This window comes from Xenopus laevis, chromosome 2S (genome assembly GCF_017654675.1).
Source record: "Xenopus laevis strain J_2021 chromosome 2S, Xenopus_laevis_v10.1, whole genome shotgun sequence".
Lineage (NCBI taxonomy): Eukaryota > Metazoa > Chordata > Amphibia > Anura > Pipidae > Xenopus > Xenopus laevis.
The window spans coordinates 128,135,324-128,152,798 of NC_054374.1; the positions used below are offsets into that span (position 1 = coordinate 128,135,324).

Genomic DNA, 17,475 nt, shown 5'->3' on the forward strand with positions numbered 1-17,475 from the left:
CATCTGGCCGGTATTTTTCCTGCCTGGCTGGTAAAAATTATGCTTGATGCCAATGTCATTAATAGGAAAAAAACGCCAAGAATATAGGAAGACCGGTATTTTTTTTCCAGAAAAAGTGGCAACCCTACTGCCTAAACACCAATATTATAAATTTAAAAAAATACACTTGCTGGTTCAGGAATGAAATTTTACATGGTAGAGTGAATTTTTTGCAGTGTAAACAGTGTAATTTTAAAAAAAAAAACAACACCATAAAAAGGACTCAACAGAATCCCTTTAAATAAGTTAGAGTTGTCAGTCTTCTAGCCTCTTTATATGTACAGTATTCTCCCTAGCCTGACTGTACAGACAATAGCACCACCCAGTGGCCATGTAGATGTTTCTTTTGCTGAAGAAAAAAAGTAACTTCCACTTACCCCAAATGGAATGTTATTTCTAAAATGACAAATTCCCATTTAGGACTCTCCACTTATAAAGCTACTTTAGCCAAGGTATATCTGGCATCTGAATCTCAACATAGACAGAAGTTGCAAAAATACAAAGTTTTACTATATTATAACAAATAATTATAATTAATCCAGTCATTGCTACCAATCAGCACCATGATTATTGCAAACATCTACATCCTGTATACAGTATTTTATGTATCCAGAATTTATGTTTTCCCCGGAATTAACACTGTTTATTTTCACAGCCCCATACAGACAAGTGGCATCTTTTTTTCCCCCTGGATTTTACATTTTGCTGGAATTTATGCCATTTTGATGTCGTCCGCTGGGATATGTAAAATTGGGGTTCTACTGTAATTAAAATTACTATATTCAGTTCTAAAGACCAGATAGATCATGATCTACCATTAGATCCAAACATGTCAGCACTGTCCAGAAACAGTTGCATTAGATCACCTATTATTACTATTATTCCCCATTATTCAGAAGTGGCTGCTGTTCTTTTTTCTATACAATACTGTACAATCTGTTTTCTAATAGGGCTAAACTCCACAAGCACTTTTGTAGGATAGATTGACAAAATGCATTCAACAAGTTGGATGGTGTTGCATGGGTCAAAATATAATGGGACTAATAGAAAAATCTGATACATAAACTACATGTAAAAGCTTTCATCCGACTCGACAACTGTTGGATGAGATTTTGTAGCATCCTAGAAAATTTTGTGTTGTTGCATGAAAGATTAGATAAAATCTGACCCATACAATCTGATGAAAACTCTTGTTTGTGTATATAGTAAATAATAATTTAAATAAAGTAGGCAAACCCTTACATTTGTCACTAACTTAAGTATCTAGAATGAGCATCAGGTGCAAATGATTAGACATTGTTAGAGAGGATCTGGAAGCCAGGCCCGGACTGGCAATCTGTGGGTTCTGGCAAATGCCAGAGGGGCTGCTATAAGGTCCCATAGAAAGTCAGTATTTAGTGGGCTTGTAGGGGGCTGTTTGGGCCTCTGTGTGGGCTGATTGGGCCTCTGTGTACCTGAAATGTCAGGGCCTATTTTAATTCTCAGTCCGGGCCTGCTGGAAGCTATTTTCTTATTTAAACAGACATTTTGTTTGATTTGATTTTATGTTTGACATGTGCAGAGTCACCATGTCTAGAGTGAAAGAGCTCTCGGAGGCTTTAAAGGAACAGTTCAGTGTAAAAATAAAAACTGGGTAAATAGATAGGCTGTGCAAAATAAAAAATGTTTCTAATATAGTTAGCCAAAAATGGAATGTATAAAGGCTGGAGTGGCTGGATGTCTAACATAATAGCCAGAACACTACTTCCTGCTTTTCAGCTCTCTAACTCTGAGTTAGTCAGTGACTGTAAGGGGGGGGGGCACATGGGACATAACTGCTTTTGAATCTGAGCTGAATGCTAAGGATCAATTGCAAACTCACTGACCAGTTATGTCCCGTGTGCCCCCCCCTTAAAGTCACAGACTAACTTAGAGTTAGAGAGATGCAAAGCAGGAAGTATTGTTTCTGTGATACATCCACTCACTCCAGCCTTTATAGATGACATTTTTGGATAACTAATATTAGAAATATTTTTTATTTTGCACAGCCTATCTAGTTACCCAGTTTTTATTTTCACACTGAACTGTTCCTTTGAGGGCTCTTTCACATGGGCGTTTTGCCCTACATTCCCCTGTGGTCTGTTTTAATGCATTTCACACAAAAAGCGCCAAACGCAGGTTGGAACGCAGCATGTTGCATTCCACCTTCATTTGGTGCTTGCCAGTGTCCTTGTAAGTACAGCCCAATTTAAAAGATTAGATTGCATTTCATTGTGCAATCCCGTGGTGAAACGCATTAAAACTGACCGCAGGGGAACACAGGGCAAAACGCCCATGTAAAAAAGCCCTTAGAAATGTTATAGATACCAATGAGTCCAGAAAGGATTTAAAAAGATTGCCAAACAACTGGAAATCAATCATTCCGCTGTCTACACATGGAGAAGGTTTCAGACTATCAACTTGCACAGGCCAGCAAGTTTTGTGCAGAATGTAGGTTGAGGGAGTTAGTATGATGTAGAGAGTGATATTCTGAGACAAGTTGCAATTGTTTTTTATTTATTATGATTATGTGTGGTTTTTGCTATTTAGCTTTTTATTCAGCAACTCTCCAGTTTGCAGTTTTAGCAATCTGGTTGCTAGGCTTTAAATTATCCTATGAAAAATAAATAAGAGACTGGAATGTGAATAGGGGAGTACTTAAATAAAAAGAATAATTAGAAGCAGCAATAAAAATAAATTTGTAACCTTAAAGGGATACTGTCATGGGGCAGCTGGGAAACTGACAAAATGTCTAGCTCCATGTCAGATTTCAAAATTGAATATAAAAAAATCTGTTTGCTTTTTTGAGAAATGGATTTCAGTGCAGAATTCTGCTGGAGCAGCACTATTAACTGATGTGTTTTGGGGAAAAAACATGTTTTTCCATTACAGTATCCCTTTAAAGAGCATTTGTTGGGCATTTTAGGTGGGGTCAGTGACCCCAATTTCAAAGCAGGAAAAAAGAAAAAGGCAAATAAAACAATATATAAAAATATCAATAAATAATAAGATTAATTGAAACGTTGCTTAGAAAAGGACACTCTATAACAGTGATCCCCAACCAGTGGGGATCACTGGTTGGGGATCACTGTTATAGAGTGATCCCCAACCAGTGGCTAGTGGCTCTCAAGGAACATGTTGCTCCCAGTGGCCTCAAAGCAGGTGCTTATTTTTTAATTTCTGGCTTGTAATCAAGTTTTGGTTGCATAGAAGCAGGTGTAATGCTAAACAAAACCTGTAGGCTACAAAGGAAAAGGATTCTGAAAGTTCAATCCTGTAGCCATTTCTTTTCCTTTCTCCAACTGGTATAAATCATACAAATTCACTGTGAAATAACACTTCTCAAGGAAGCTCAGGAGAAGACAGCGAGAAAAATTAAAAAATGTTGCACACTCAAGATGCCGTCAGCAGGTGCGAGGTCTGTATAGAAATCCCAGGCAAGACAGTGCCGCAGCAAGATGATTCATCATGGTCCTTACTGCGATCGCACATTCAAAACAAGAGAGAAGCCTCCAGAGTCCAGCTGCAGCAGGTGCGAGGGCTATAGACGTGGATGTGACGCATATTTTAATGACGTCTATAGCCCTCGCCTTTAAACAGATGAGAACATTAGTATTTAATAGTGCTAGTCAGTGTTTAATTTATTTCAAAGTAGGCCTACACATGCACACTGCATATTTGTTTGTTGTATTCTGTTGTTGTTAAACAGTTAAAATTAAAAAAACTTTTAAAAGTTTATATACTGTGTTATGTTTTGCGGCTCCAGACTAAATTTCTTTAGTGGAAGAGGGGGCAAAATGGCTCTTTTGATAGTAAAGGTTGCTGACCCCTGCTCTATAATATTCAATCTCGTATGAAACCCACACCATTCAGCGGACCAAGGTCACACTCTTCCTTAACTTTTAGGGGAATATTTATCATGGGTTGAGTTTCGAATTGAAAAAACATCAAAAAGACCAACCGAAGTGAAGTCGAAGTTTTTTTTGGGTCGAAGAGGTCCGTATTCGGCCGAATTCTAATTGTACGTTTGAAGGAATAGCGCATTCGATCGAATTCGATTCAAAGTTTTTCCCCCAAAAAACTTTGATTTCTCAAAGTCCACCAATTGACTCCATATAGGTTCTAGGAGGTCCCCCATAGGCTAAAACAGCACTTCGGCAGGTTTTACATGGCGAATGGTTGAAGTCTTAAACAGACAGTACATGATAAATTTCGATATTCGAATTTCAAAGTTTTTTTCAAATTTGAATCGAAGTTGGACTATTCTCTAGTCGACGTACACAAAAAATAGCTCGAAATTCAAAGTTTTTAACTTCTAAAACTCACTTGGACCCTTGATAAATCTGCCCCTTAGTGATCCAAAACCAAGGGAAGATGGGTACTTAAAAACATTTTAAATGGTTATGTGCCTGTCAGATAATTCATTCAATGCATGTATTGAGATTCAGCTCAGGTTGTGCTAGGAAAAATACGCTTCATTTAGTGTAAAAAAACTTTAATAAATATCAAATAGGTTTAAAATTACACTCACATAAAATAAAGCATGAGATGAAGTTCATGCGCAGGTCCAGTCCAGGGAGTTCACAGACGACATCTTCTTCCACGCGATCTTCTTCCTGCTTTGAACGGCGCATGCGCAGTAGGATCATTTCGCCGGTACGATCTACTGCGCATGCGCGTGACTTTTGGCGCATACGCAGTAGATCCGTACCGGCGAAATTATGCTACTGCGCATGTGCCAAAACGCTGTTCACAGCAGGAAGAAGATCGCGTGGAAGAAGATGTCGTCTGTGAACTCCCTGGACTGGACCTGCGCAGAAGGGTAAGTAACAAGTTAGGGGCATTTGCCCAGCGGGACGGGTAGGCCAGGGGGGAGGAGGGAGGGTGGGCAACAAACGGGTGGGGGGGGGGTTTGCGCCGACTAGGTTTCCTTCCCCTTTAAGAGGGATATAAATGAGCTGGAGAGAGTGAGGGCGTGCAACTAAATTGGTTAGAGGGATGGAAGACTTAAATCATGAGGGTAGACTGTTAAGGTTGGCATTGTTTTCTCTTCAAAAAAGGCGCTTGGGAGGGGACATAATTACACTTTACAAGTACATTAGAGGACATTATAGACAAATAGCAGGGGACCCATAAAGAGGATCACAGCACCAGAGGACACCCCTTCAGACTAGAAGAAAAGAACTTTCATTCTAAGCAACGTAGGTGGTTCTTCACAGTCAGGACAGTGAGGTTGTGGAATGCACTGCCGGGTGATGTTGTGATGGCTGATTCAGTTAATGCCTTTAAGAATGGCTTGGATGATTTCATGGACAGACATAATATCAAAGGCTATTGTGATACTAAGCTCTATAGTTAGTATAGGTATGGGTATATAGAATTTATGTGAAAGTATGTAGGTGTGTGTGTATGGATGTTGGGTTTTCATTTGGAGGGGTTGAACTTGATGGACTTTTTCAACCCGATTTAACTATGTAATTATATCTCACAGCGTGTTTCTTTCCAGGTGTACCCTGGCTGACATGACTAAGCCCCACCTGACGCGTTTCCTCACTACAATTATTTTTTTCATCCCCCCTTCATCGGCAGCATTGGAATAACACAATTCACAAACTCGGACAGCACTTTTGCGTTTAGAAAATTCTTCTTGAACTTCATCTCATTGTAATGACAAAACGCACCAGGCGGGGCTTAGCGACGTCAGCCAGCGTGTGCCCGGGAAGGAACGCACTGTGAGGAGACATATGCCAATTTAAGTAATTGGACTCTGAATACAGCGAACTGGGCAACTGTACCCATCTTCCCTTGGTGTTGGATCACTAAAAGTTGAGGAAGAGTGTGACCTTGATCCACTGAATGGAGTGGGCTTCATGCGAGATTAAATATTATAGTGTTCACAGAGAGAGGTGGTGAATAGATTAAAATACTACACTATATTTTGGAACATTTTTCTTGAGGTCTTCTCCTGAGCTTCCTTGAGAAGCGTTGTTTTAGTGTTTGGATTTGTAAAAACCTGTAGGCTGTCAGTCCACATAGGGCTACTAAATAGCCAATGTCAGCACTCATTTGACATCCCGATGGACTTTTTTTTAATGCTTGGGTTGCTGCCCAACTCTTTTTACATTTGAATGTGGCTCACGGGTAAAAAAAAAAAGGTTGGGGACCTCTGGTCTACAACATATCAAAAGTTGCCTTAAAGGTACCCTTGAATCTGTTTATTTATATGCAAAGATAACGGGCTTGTACATGTAAGTACATATCATACTTACACTCACTCTAGTAAAATCATTTTTACTTTTTTATGAATGTAATCAACCTATGGCACCCAGTCTATATTCTCCAGAATACATATTTAGGTTTTCTAATTGGCTGTTGACAGGATCATGCCTAGGCCCCAGCAGGGTTTTATTTTTTGCAGTCATTTGATTAACAAGACATAAAATATAGTCAGGCATCTGTCCACATGACAATGACATAGACACCTTTATATGCGAGAGGCGGGCCTTTGTAGTGACTGTTGCTGTTCAAGTAAATGTGCTGTTTATAAATACATGAGAAATCTATAAAGACTGTGTTCAGAGACGTCACTGGTCTTTTTATACCTGTTATTTAAATAATGTAGTTTAATTAGGCTACATAAGCTACTGCCGTTGATCCAGCTGTATTGAAGAGATAACATTTGCATACACTTGTACTTTAGACTGCATACATAAGGGGAAAAAAAATAGTAGATGAATGGTCATCAGTTAATCCCATAAAATTGCATTAAAAAAAACCTGAGTTTTTAAAATATATTTTATTCCAGGCTTGACAGCACATTGATGGTATAACGACATGTCATTACGTTAACTAAAATATGGATTGTCAAACTTTGCTTCCACTTATCAGCACAGGTTCTGCTGATGGTCGAATACATGCCTCTTAGAGTTTCAAGGTCTGGCTTAATATTCTTCACCCTCCTCCTCACCATCTCCTTCCACAGAGTCTACACCAACCTCCTCATAATCCTTCTCCAGGGCAGCCATGTCTTCACGGGCCTCAGAGAACTCACCCTCTTCCATACCCTCACCCACATACCAGTGCACAAAGGCACGCTTGGCATACATGAGATCAAACTTGTGGTCCAGACGAGCCCAGGCCTCAGCAATTGCAGTGGTATTGCTCAGCATACACACAGCACGCTGCACCTTGGCCAGGTCTCCTCCTGGAACCACAGTTGGGGGCTGATAATTGATACCAACTTTGAAACCAGTTGGGCACCAGTCCACAAACTGGATGCTACGCTTTGTTTTAATAGTGGCAATAGCTGCATTTACATCTTTAGGTACCACATCACCACGGTACAACAGGCAACAAGCCATATATTTACCATGGCGAGGGTCACATTTCACCATCTGGTTAGCTGGCTCAAAGCAGGCATTTGTAATCTCAGAAACGGAAAGCTGCTCATGATAAGCTTTCTCTGCAGAGATGACAGGGGCATAAGTAGCAAGAGGGAAGTGAATACGGGGATAGGGCACCAAGTTGGTCTGGAACTCTGTGAGATCTACATTCAGGGCTCCATCAAACCTTAGAGAGGCTGTGATAGAAGACACTATCTGACTAATGAGCCTGTTCAGGTTGGTGTAGGTTGGACGTTCAATATCTAGATTTCTGCGGCAGATATCATAAATGGCCTCATTGTCTACCATGAAAGCACAGTCAGAGTGTTCCAGGGTGGTATGGGTGGTGAGGATAGAGTTGTAGGGCTCAACTACAGCTGTGGAAACTTGAGGAGCTGGATAGATAGAAAACTCAAGCTTGGACTTCTTTCCATAATCAACAGAAAGACGCTCCATCAGCAGGGAGGTGAATCCAGAACCAGTGCCACCACCAAAGCTGTGAAAGACCAGGAAACCCTGTAGACCTGTGCACTGGTCAGCCTGCAAAAATTAAGAAGATTATATTAGTTGTATAGGCACCACAGCCTCATATCTGCAACCTTTTAACATACCAAAGACAGCAACCAACATCCTTGTGATAACCAGAATTCACATAACTTCTGAGAATACAAACCATTCACTATGCTCAATATGGTCCATCTGTGTGTACTATCCTGGAGATGTCAGTGATCTGAAGTCACAGTACTGACAAATCAGAAATACCGTTCCGTTTATTTCAGGGTCTCGGCAAATTTAGGCATGCTAAACATGTTCTTTGCTTTCATCATTGCAAACCACTTAATTAAAATGCCATGAATGCAAATGACAATAAGAGTATTAGTACTAGCACAGAGTATTAGTACTGGCACATTAAAAACAATTCCATCTGCTCCTGCAGGCTGTGGAGACTCTTCACTTAATTTACATGCTTACCAGTTTGCGGACTCTGTCCAGAACCAGATCAATAATTTCTTTACCAATAGTATAGTGACCACGGGCATAGTTATTGGCAGCATCCTCCTTTCCGGTAATTAACTGCTCTGGGTGGAACAGCTGGCGGTATGTTCCTGTGCGTACCTCATCTGCAAAAGAAGGGGAAAAAAAATATATCCTTACAGACTGTGCTTGGTAACATCATTTATAATCAGTGCTTATTCATCTAATTGTTTAAACAAAATAAGATAAGACGCCAGAGTTAGTTTTGTGACTAGTACTTGTGCATTATTATAGTTTTTACTCCACAGTGACTTATAATAGTCATATTTTATAATAGGTGGTACAATATTCCGTGTGTGTTTGCGCTCACCAATGACAGTGGGTTCCAAGTCTACAAAGACAGCCCTGGGGACATGCTTTCCTGCTCCAGTTTCACTGAAAAAGGTGTTGAAGGAGTCGTCCCCTCCTCCAATGGTCTTATCACTGGGCATCTGCCCATCAGGTTGGATGCCATGTTCCAGACAATAGAGTTCCCAGCAGGCGTTGCCGATCTGCACACCAGCCTGACCAACGTGGATAGAGATGCACTCACGCTGTAAATAAAAAGGATTAAGTTACATAGAGAACCAAGTGTATAGCTAAATTTAAGATTATTAAAACTACACTAAAATGAGAGGGGAAAAAAGGTGAAATAAAGCAATGCAAATTGCTAGTACTAGGGCCCTCAGTACCCTGGCTGGAATCACACTGCAAGGTGTTTGAAAGTTCTTTGCTCGAGTTTCCACCTACACTAATATAGAGGATAATTTGCTCCTGAAGTGCATGCACCCATGTGGCAGAGACCACAGATTGATCATCAATCCCTGTCCTAGTGGATGGTTTCCCCAAAATCTTCAGTGCCTGAAAAAGGAGTCTTTCCGGGATAGCTAGGTTACCCAGTATACAGAGCCAAGAGAAAGTGGTCATGTGTCCATTGCTGGTTACAAAATTACGATTTTTTTTTGGAAATCAACCTGCTCTGCAACACACTTTTGCATGAGATTATGTTTACTTTTCTCATCTCACCTCAAAGTGGATGGCACTGCCATGCAGATATATACTTTCAGTGAATTATCACATCAGGATATGGCCATTGTATGCGTTACAATGCTATAGAAAACATAACTTAATTACAATACACAGAGAGCAACAAAGCTGACCTGCCATGATCTGATGGTAGAGTTTGAACCTCTCTTTGGCATACATATTTAAAATCAAAACAGTTCTTACCGGACTCTTTTTTTAACACTCAAAAGCCGCCTGTTTGAGATGTGGAAGTGCAAACACAATAGCCCTGCTCGTCCATTTGTCAGATATCGCACACCAAAGCTACAACCACGGCAGCTTACACACCCATTAGCCATAAGCGGACACTGTTTCCACATTAGCAGACAAAAGCCTACAGGCAGTTTCCACACCCCACGAGTCGGCCGTGCACCATAAAAGAGGAACATCTGCACAAGGCTTTCAGAGCTGAATCCTGATTATCTTGCAAAATCCTCCCCCCTCCCAAGCAATCCATTTCCACACCCAGCAGCTGCTGTCTAGCCACTCACATTATGAACTGAGCATGCCTTCAGGCATTCTATCCATGCAAAAAAATAAAAATGAAAGAAACCGTTAACTGCTAGCGTCTCAAAATAGTATAGAAATTAATTTGTGGCATGCATATATATGAAACATTTGTTATAACAGCTGCCAAGCCATCTAAAGATGTGATGCTTAGAACACAGAAGCCACCTGTCAACTAAGTGAATTAACCATTTATTATTTCAACCCTTGAAAATACGTAGCTAGCACTCTCAGCTGCTCATTTAAGAGTTTGTTTCCTATAAATCTGCAATAACATAAGAGCCTATAAAACCCATTCAATGCACAAACATGGAGGCATCCTTGAGCATGAGCTGGGTATTTGCTGCTGTTCCAGTCTGAGGGAAGGATGCTTATGAAATAACACATTTTGGGTAGGTCTGAAGTGAATTTAGTAGCTTCTTGATAATCTGCACAGACTCCCTTTTTTTAATCTAACACACACACAGTAATGTGGTAGCTGTCACTTTCCTTCATATGCGTCACACCACTAACATTGCAGGCAAGATTATATCAAAGTCTGCTATTTTCACTCTCTAACAAGTTCCTCGACACGCCCTTCTGATATTGTTGCCTGGTTGACGGTTTTCCAGACAAATTGGGCTACTAATTTAAAGCCCAGGCGGCTTTTGAAAGTACAAACTAGCCAAGGTACAGATTTGGACTACTTTTTGAGCCTTTGGCTGGTTTGTACTTTGGAAACCAGCCAAAGTGTTTTTTTTGCCCTAATCTGCCAACATGTCTCCCAGTGGGTGATGATGTTTTTGTTTACCAATTTGCAGACTGCCAAGCTTAATGTAAAGCTGGCCATAGACGCAACGATCCGATCGTACGAATCGTGGATTCGTACGATTTTCAGACGGTGTGTGGAGAGTCCCGACATTTTTCATCCGGCGGAGATCGGTCGTTTGGTCGATCGGACAGGTTAGAAAATTTCTGTCGGCTGCCGATAATATCTCTGCGTGTATTGCCGATCATACGATTTTCAGTGGGAGACTGTCACTAGTGTTGTCAGACATAAGTATCGTACGATTGCTGTCAGGGGCAGAACATCAGCTAATCTGTTCTTTTACTACTTTATTTGATCGGAATAGTAAGACTTTGATCTGAATGGTTAGTGGCTGGTCGGGAGATGGGAAAGTCTTTGCGTCTATGGCCATCTTAAGGCTACAATGCCCAGTATGCAATGGGACTGACTTGTGTAGTAGTCGGGAGTTACCAGATTTTGGGCTCTCTCTACCCCGTTCTCTCGTCACTCTTAAGCATTCTCGCATTTTCTGGTGACTTTCCTCAATGTCAGACAATTCTGGGGCAAAAATCTGCTGGCCACCAAAATGTCCAGAGGTCGACCTGTTTTACCAATATTTATTGAAATCGTATATGTATTAGGCCCCCATCTGTATTTACGCCCCTGGTGACGGGCAAATCTGTCCCATTTTGCTTCATGGAAAAATGTGAAAAAGGTATATTTTCCTATAAATTCGTTTTAGGGATGCACCGAATCCACTATTTTGGATTTGGGCGAACCCCCGAATCCTTTGTGAAAGATTCTGCCAAATACCTAACCCTAATTTGCATATGCAAATTAGGGGTGGGAACGGGGGTGGGAGTACTTCCTTGTTTTGTGACGAAAAGTCACGCGATTTCGCTCCCCGCCCCTAATTTGCATATCAAATTAGGATTCGGTTCGTCCAGGGCAGAAGGATTCGGCCGAATCGAATCCTGCTGAAAAAGGCTGAATCCTAGCCAATTCCCGAACCATATCCTGGATTCGGTGCATCCCTAATTCATTTATTCTTTGTGCTATTTTGGGCTACTTTTGAAGCGCCTCTTGGCTGGTTTTGTATCCGACCTTAGCTGCTTTTGACCTGACAACCCTGTATTGCTCCCAGTTGACTTAACCAAACCTTCTATACAAGTGCGGCTCATGTCCTAAAGATTTGTGACCTCCATCCTAATACAGTTATAACAGAATGCTTTCAAACTGCACTGCATTTTATGGAGCACAACGAAAGGCAACTACGTAGACAGGCGTTAATATGAGTACTACCCTCCTCACAGAACAGAGGTCTGACTCATGCGCGCTCCCGCTCCCGCACACACACACGTCACACAGAACAAAGCGCGCCTCTCTCCGCCACATCCGGGCTTTCTCTCTATGCAATCAGTTGCGTTCAGCACTATATCCAGGCAGCATCTAGTCAATTACAATAATTCCCTTCCACAGCGTTTCTGATGTCGCCTCTTATACAGCTGTATTAATACTGCCACAGTAAAATGCCAAACAAGCTAACCGTAATCGAGATGAAAAAGATAAAGCTTTACTTACCATGGTTAAAAGTCGAAGTCAACGGAGAAACAAAAACAAGTGCTAAAATGGTTTAAATAAAATACGTTACTTTTTCCCACAGTGAAGAGTGGATGTAAGTAACAGAATGCGAAGTAATCAAGCGGACTGTGATTTTTATATTCTGTGGGCGGTGACGTACTGTCTGTATTATGCTAATGAACTGCGGCTGCAAGCTGATTGGCTGAAGCGCCTCTGCTACATGTACGAACTGAGGAGGCGACAGCTGCTGCTGGTCCTCTTCATCTTTAGTTTTATGAGCGCACAAGATGGCTGATTCATCCCTCACGGCTATTTTCAGCGTCTGTAATTCTTACTAATCCGTATTACAGTCGGATTATAATATACGGACAACAGTTGGAAAGCAACCTTGTTGTAATGTGTTTGAAAACGCAATTATGTAGCACAAAACGATACGGCAGAAACGATGGGGACATTTATAGTTAATCCCACACGGAAAGCTATCCTTGTGTCAAAAATAGGATGGTCAATAAGGCTGTGTTATACTACTAACGTGCAGTGCTTTGGAAAGTAGCGCCTGTAGGGGATGGGGAAAGCAGAGTCCGACATTCTCCTCACACAGTGTTATGTGTTTGCTACATTATCCCTGCTGATTGATGCGCTACATTCCAGTCAGGGGATGGACCGGAATCGGACGCGACAATTGTTTTCATATTAGAAACGGAATTAGAACCGAAAATCACTAGTAGGGGCTACACAGACCCCGTAGCTACAAACTGGTGGAGGCGGGTTTGCAGTGGAGTCACCGTAGCTCTAGGGTTAATAATTTCTGCTTCTCTCTCCCCTCCCCTGCTGACATGGTTCGTCCCTATGGAAATATAATCTGCAATGCGGCAAGGAACTGCCATTTTACAGATAGAAAATGCGGCAGTTCTAAATGGTACCTTGGCAGTGGCACTGACCCAGTCTAACACACACACAAAACCCACTTTAACGGTCATGCGCCAGGGTGCGGCCCTCCAATGTCCTTTACACTGGCAAATACAAATGCTGGGCACTCAGGGGTGCTTCGCCAATGAGGCTGTCGCCTCAGGCGGCAGCACCCCACTAGGTACCAGGGGCAGCAAAAATGCCACTCCTGCTACTTTACAGCTTACAAACTGCACCTTTGGCGTTCACAAAACTAGGGATCCACCGAATACACTATTTTGGATTTGGCCGAACCCCCAAACCCTTCACAAAACCGAATTCTAATGGGAAGGGGAAAACATGTTTTACTTCCTTGTTTTGTGACAAAAAGTCACACAATTTCCCTAAACGCCCCTAATTTGCTAATGCAAATTCGGATTTGGTTCGGCCGGGCAGAAGGATTCTGCCGAATCCGAATCCTGCTGAAAAAGGCAGAATCCTGGATTCTGTGCATCCCTACACAAAACACGTTAAGCAACAGCCTTTGGCAGGCAGGTCCGGACTGAGAATTAAAATAGGCCCTGGCATTTCAGGTACACAGAGGCCCAATCAGCCCCACTAGCCCACTAAATAGTGACTTTCTATGGCACCTTATAGCAGCCCCTCTGGCCTTTGACAGAACCCACAGTGCTGCCAACAGGCCCAGACTGGCAATCTCAAATTCTTATGAACTGGAAGCCCTGCCAGTGCAGTTAGCACTGGCAGGGCTTCCAGTTCATAAGAATTTGAGGGCTGCACGTGCCCATTAGGGATTAGGGTTGCCACCTTTGCTGATGACTAAACCTGAACACGGGGAGCAGGCAGATAGTTTTGGGGGTGGGGCAGTGATGTAGGAACAGACTTGATGACATCAGAGGTGGGCACATTTATGTCGGTGGAGTTCTGACACCGGTGTGAGGCTATTGCATAACTTAGATGAAACTGGCTGGATTCTATCCAGTTTTCACAATGTTTTAATGTGTTGATGCCCAGTTCAAAACCACACAGGTGGTAACCCTATCTCTTGCTTTATTCTGCTTCATGAGTAATAAAGCCTAGTCCTTTAATTAAAGGTATGAGATCTATTATACAGAAGTTATCTAGAAATCTCTGAAATACAGCAATGCTAATTTAGAAAAAAAAAATCTTAATTTTGATTGATTTGCTTTTTTTGTAATAATAAGATATTAACTTCACTTGATAGTAACTAAGCCATGTTGAGGTGAGTACAGGGCCGGATTTGACAAAGCGGCGCCCCAAGGCCGCATGGTCCCTGCACCATCGCTTCCTCTCGCGCCACCTCCGCCCTACCATGGGTGCAGGGTCCTAGCACCGGTTGCAGTGCTCTCCGGCACAAAAGCACTGGGGAGCATTAAGTCCCCAGTGCTACTAAGGATGCAGCTGGGCGGCATGCCGCCCCTAAAATATTGCTGCCCTAGGCCAGGGCCTTTGTGGCCTCAACACAAATACGGGCCTGAGTATCTTGGTATTTAAATGTTTTTCATGTATTGGCCAGATTATTGCTCGGTTTTATAAGGCTGAAAATCAAACAGAAAGTTCAGACCTGAACAGGCCTTACAAAAACCGAATTGTTCGGGTCAAAACCGAACACGTGGCAACCCTATTAGGGATGGAGCATGAATAGAGGAAACATATGATGTCTGGGGGCACTTAATGAAACAAATTATATGGTGACAGCAGTTGGGAATTCCTGGCATGATCTGGCCCGGATTTGTGGAGTGGCCTCCAAAGCCAGGCAGGATTTTAGGGGGGCGGCATGCTGCCCAACCTCACCCACATCGGTTCAGAAACACTAGGAGATACGATCTTTTTTTAAATTCCCCGTGCACTAAACCCAATTGCTAAAGTCCTAATAAAAATTTGAGCCCACTAAATACTGACTTTCTATGGGACCTTATAGCAGCCCCTCTGGCATTTGCCAGAACCCACAGATTGCCAGTCCGGCCTGCTGTCAATGCTATGGCATCTCACAACAGCCCCTCTGGTATCTGGCAGAATCCTTGGATTACCAGTCTAGGCCTGCATGATACCTCTCTGGATACAGGGTTGGACTGGCACACTGGGGGCCCACCGAGGCTGCAAAGCAAAGGGCCCTCCTGGCATCACCAGGGGCCCCCTCCTGACTTCCAAACTCTCGCCCCTGCCGTGTGCCTGCGCAAACTCGCGACAGACAAGACGAGCCAGCTGATCAGGGAGCAGTCCGACCCTGTCTGGATAGTGTCACTTATCTAGCACAGGCAGACTCATGAGACCGCCATTTACAAAACTGCTAATAATACTAGATCTCTAAATAAGACCTCCTGCAAGAAATCTAAAAAAAAAAACATGTCGGGTCAGCATGGGGACTGTTATTTAGATGCCAATGAAAACCTACAGCAATGTTTCAGGCAGCCTGGAGATGTCAAACTGCAAGAGGTTCCTCCTCACCAGGACAAACAGGGTTTACAAACTAGCTGCTATTGTATAAGCCTGGCCATTAAAATGATGCTTGATGCCAATGTTATTAAAGAAGGAATGGTATAATCACTGGGGGCATGTCAATATGTTAGGCAACCCCCAGAAATTATAATTGCTTAGCTGAGACTGGTGCTCAGGTGCAATGAAATTTGCACCGGCCCGGGGGACTACTGAAAGAGCTTCACTTTGTGATTCTTTAGGTTGGCATCTTCTTTTAACCTCCTCTTTTAGCTATAATATTGTCAGAGACACTGGAGATTTCCAAGCTGCAATGAAAAAAAGGTTATGGACAATAGACTTTAGAAACAACCCTACCCTTTATCTCAAAGGCTGTTCTTTATTGGACTGTATTCAGTGTGCCTAACAGCAACTCTTCAATGGAAATATTTACATGTCAAAAGATGCCATCAATAATGCCTTTACTCACGACTTGTACAAACCTAACAATTTGTTAATTGTATTTTCTAAGCATTTCAAGGGCAAAAGCCCCAGGGAGAAATGTCCAGTCCTATTATGGCATGCTATCAATCAGCTACAGTGAGATTTCCTATAGGTCTGACTCAGCTCATTTCTGGCCAGATGTGGTGCTTATTTGTAATGCAGCAATATTGGATTTTCATTTGCATTTTTTGGATATTGTTCTGCAGGCTTTAGTGTACTGAATCAAAGAGCAAATCAATATGTATGAATTAATTTTGTTTGCTGTTTCAGAAAGTAGGACATTGTGTTTACTTCTTATTTTATGTGACTTTAAAATGGTTGGATGGACAAGCCCATAGACATTACATATAATGAATAAAGTACCCTCCTATTGTAAAAGATAAGCATTTTATAAGTCACAAAGAAGTTCCATGGTCACCCCAATGATGGCTTATTTTTTTATCTCCTCTAATCTTAGCTGGACATTCTGTCCTAAATTAATACACCAGTGCTCTGTTTCTAACCAGCAAGGAAGCTATGCTGACCTCTTATCCTAAGATACAAAAAATATTTATACGGTAACAGAACTTCTTCTGCTAGATGGAATATCTGTTCCTAGAATAATAAAAAAAAAATGGCACTCGTGTTGAAATAACAAAAGGCTTGATCCTTTGCTTAAAGGGGTGGTTTGCCTTTTAGGTAACTTTTAGTATGTTATAGAATGGACAATCAACTTTTCAATTGGTTTTCATTATTTATTTTTCATAGTTTTATAATTGTTTGCCTTTTTCTTCTGACTCTTTGCAGCTTTCAAATGGGCATCGCTGACCCCTTCTAAAAAACAAATGTTCTGTAAGGCCACAAATGTATAGTTATTGCTACTTTTTATTACTCATCTTTCTATTCAGGCCTCTTCTGTCAATATTCAAGGCTCGTATTCCAATCAATGCATGGTTGTTAGGGGAATTTGCACCCTAGCAACCAGATTGCTTAAAATGCAAATTGAAGAGCTGCTGGATAAAAAAGCTAAATAACTCAAAAACCTTAAATAATATAAACTGAAAACCAATTGCAAATTGTCTCAGAATCACACTCTCTACATCACACTAAACGTTATCTCAAAGGTGAACCACCCCTTTAAAGGGATGCTGTCATGGGACAAAATGTTCTTTTTCAAAACTCATCAGTTAATAGTGCTCCTCCAGCAGAATTCTGCACTGAATCCATTTCTCAAAAGAGCAAACAGATTTTTTTAAAGGAGAAGGAAAGGTTAAAACT

The 17,475-nt window shown here is 41.7% G+C and overlaps 1 protein-coding gene across 1 annotated transcript; it reads right to left on the minus strand.

Annotated features, from left to right (window-relative positions):
- Positions 1-6,834: 6,834 nt before the first annotated feature.
- tuba1b.S (tubulin alpha 1b S homeolog) lies at positions 6,835-12,528 on the minus strand. Its single transcript, XM_018250001.2, has 4 exons — positions 12,373-12,528; positions 8,785-9,007; positions 8,412-8,560; positions 6,835-7,979 (listed from the first exon to the last, which is right to left on the minus strand). The coding sequence occupies exons 1-4, from the start codon at positions 12,373-12,375 to the stop codon at positions 6,999-7,001; spliced, it is 1,356 nt and encodes a 451-aa protein (XP_018105490.1). The 5' UTR covers positions 12,376-12,528; the 3' UTR covers positions 6,835-6,998.
- Positions 12,529-17,475: the final 4,947 nt, after the last annotated feature.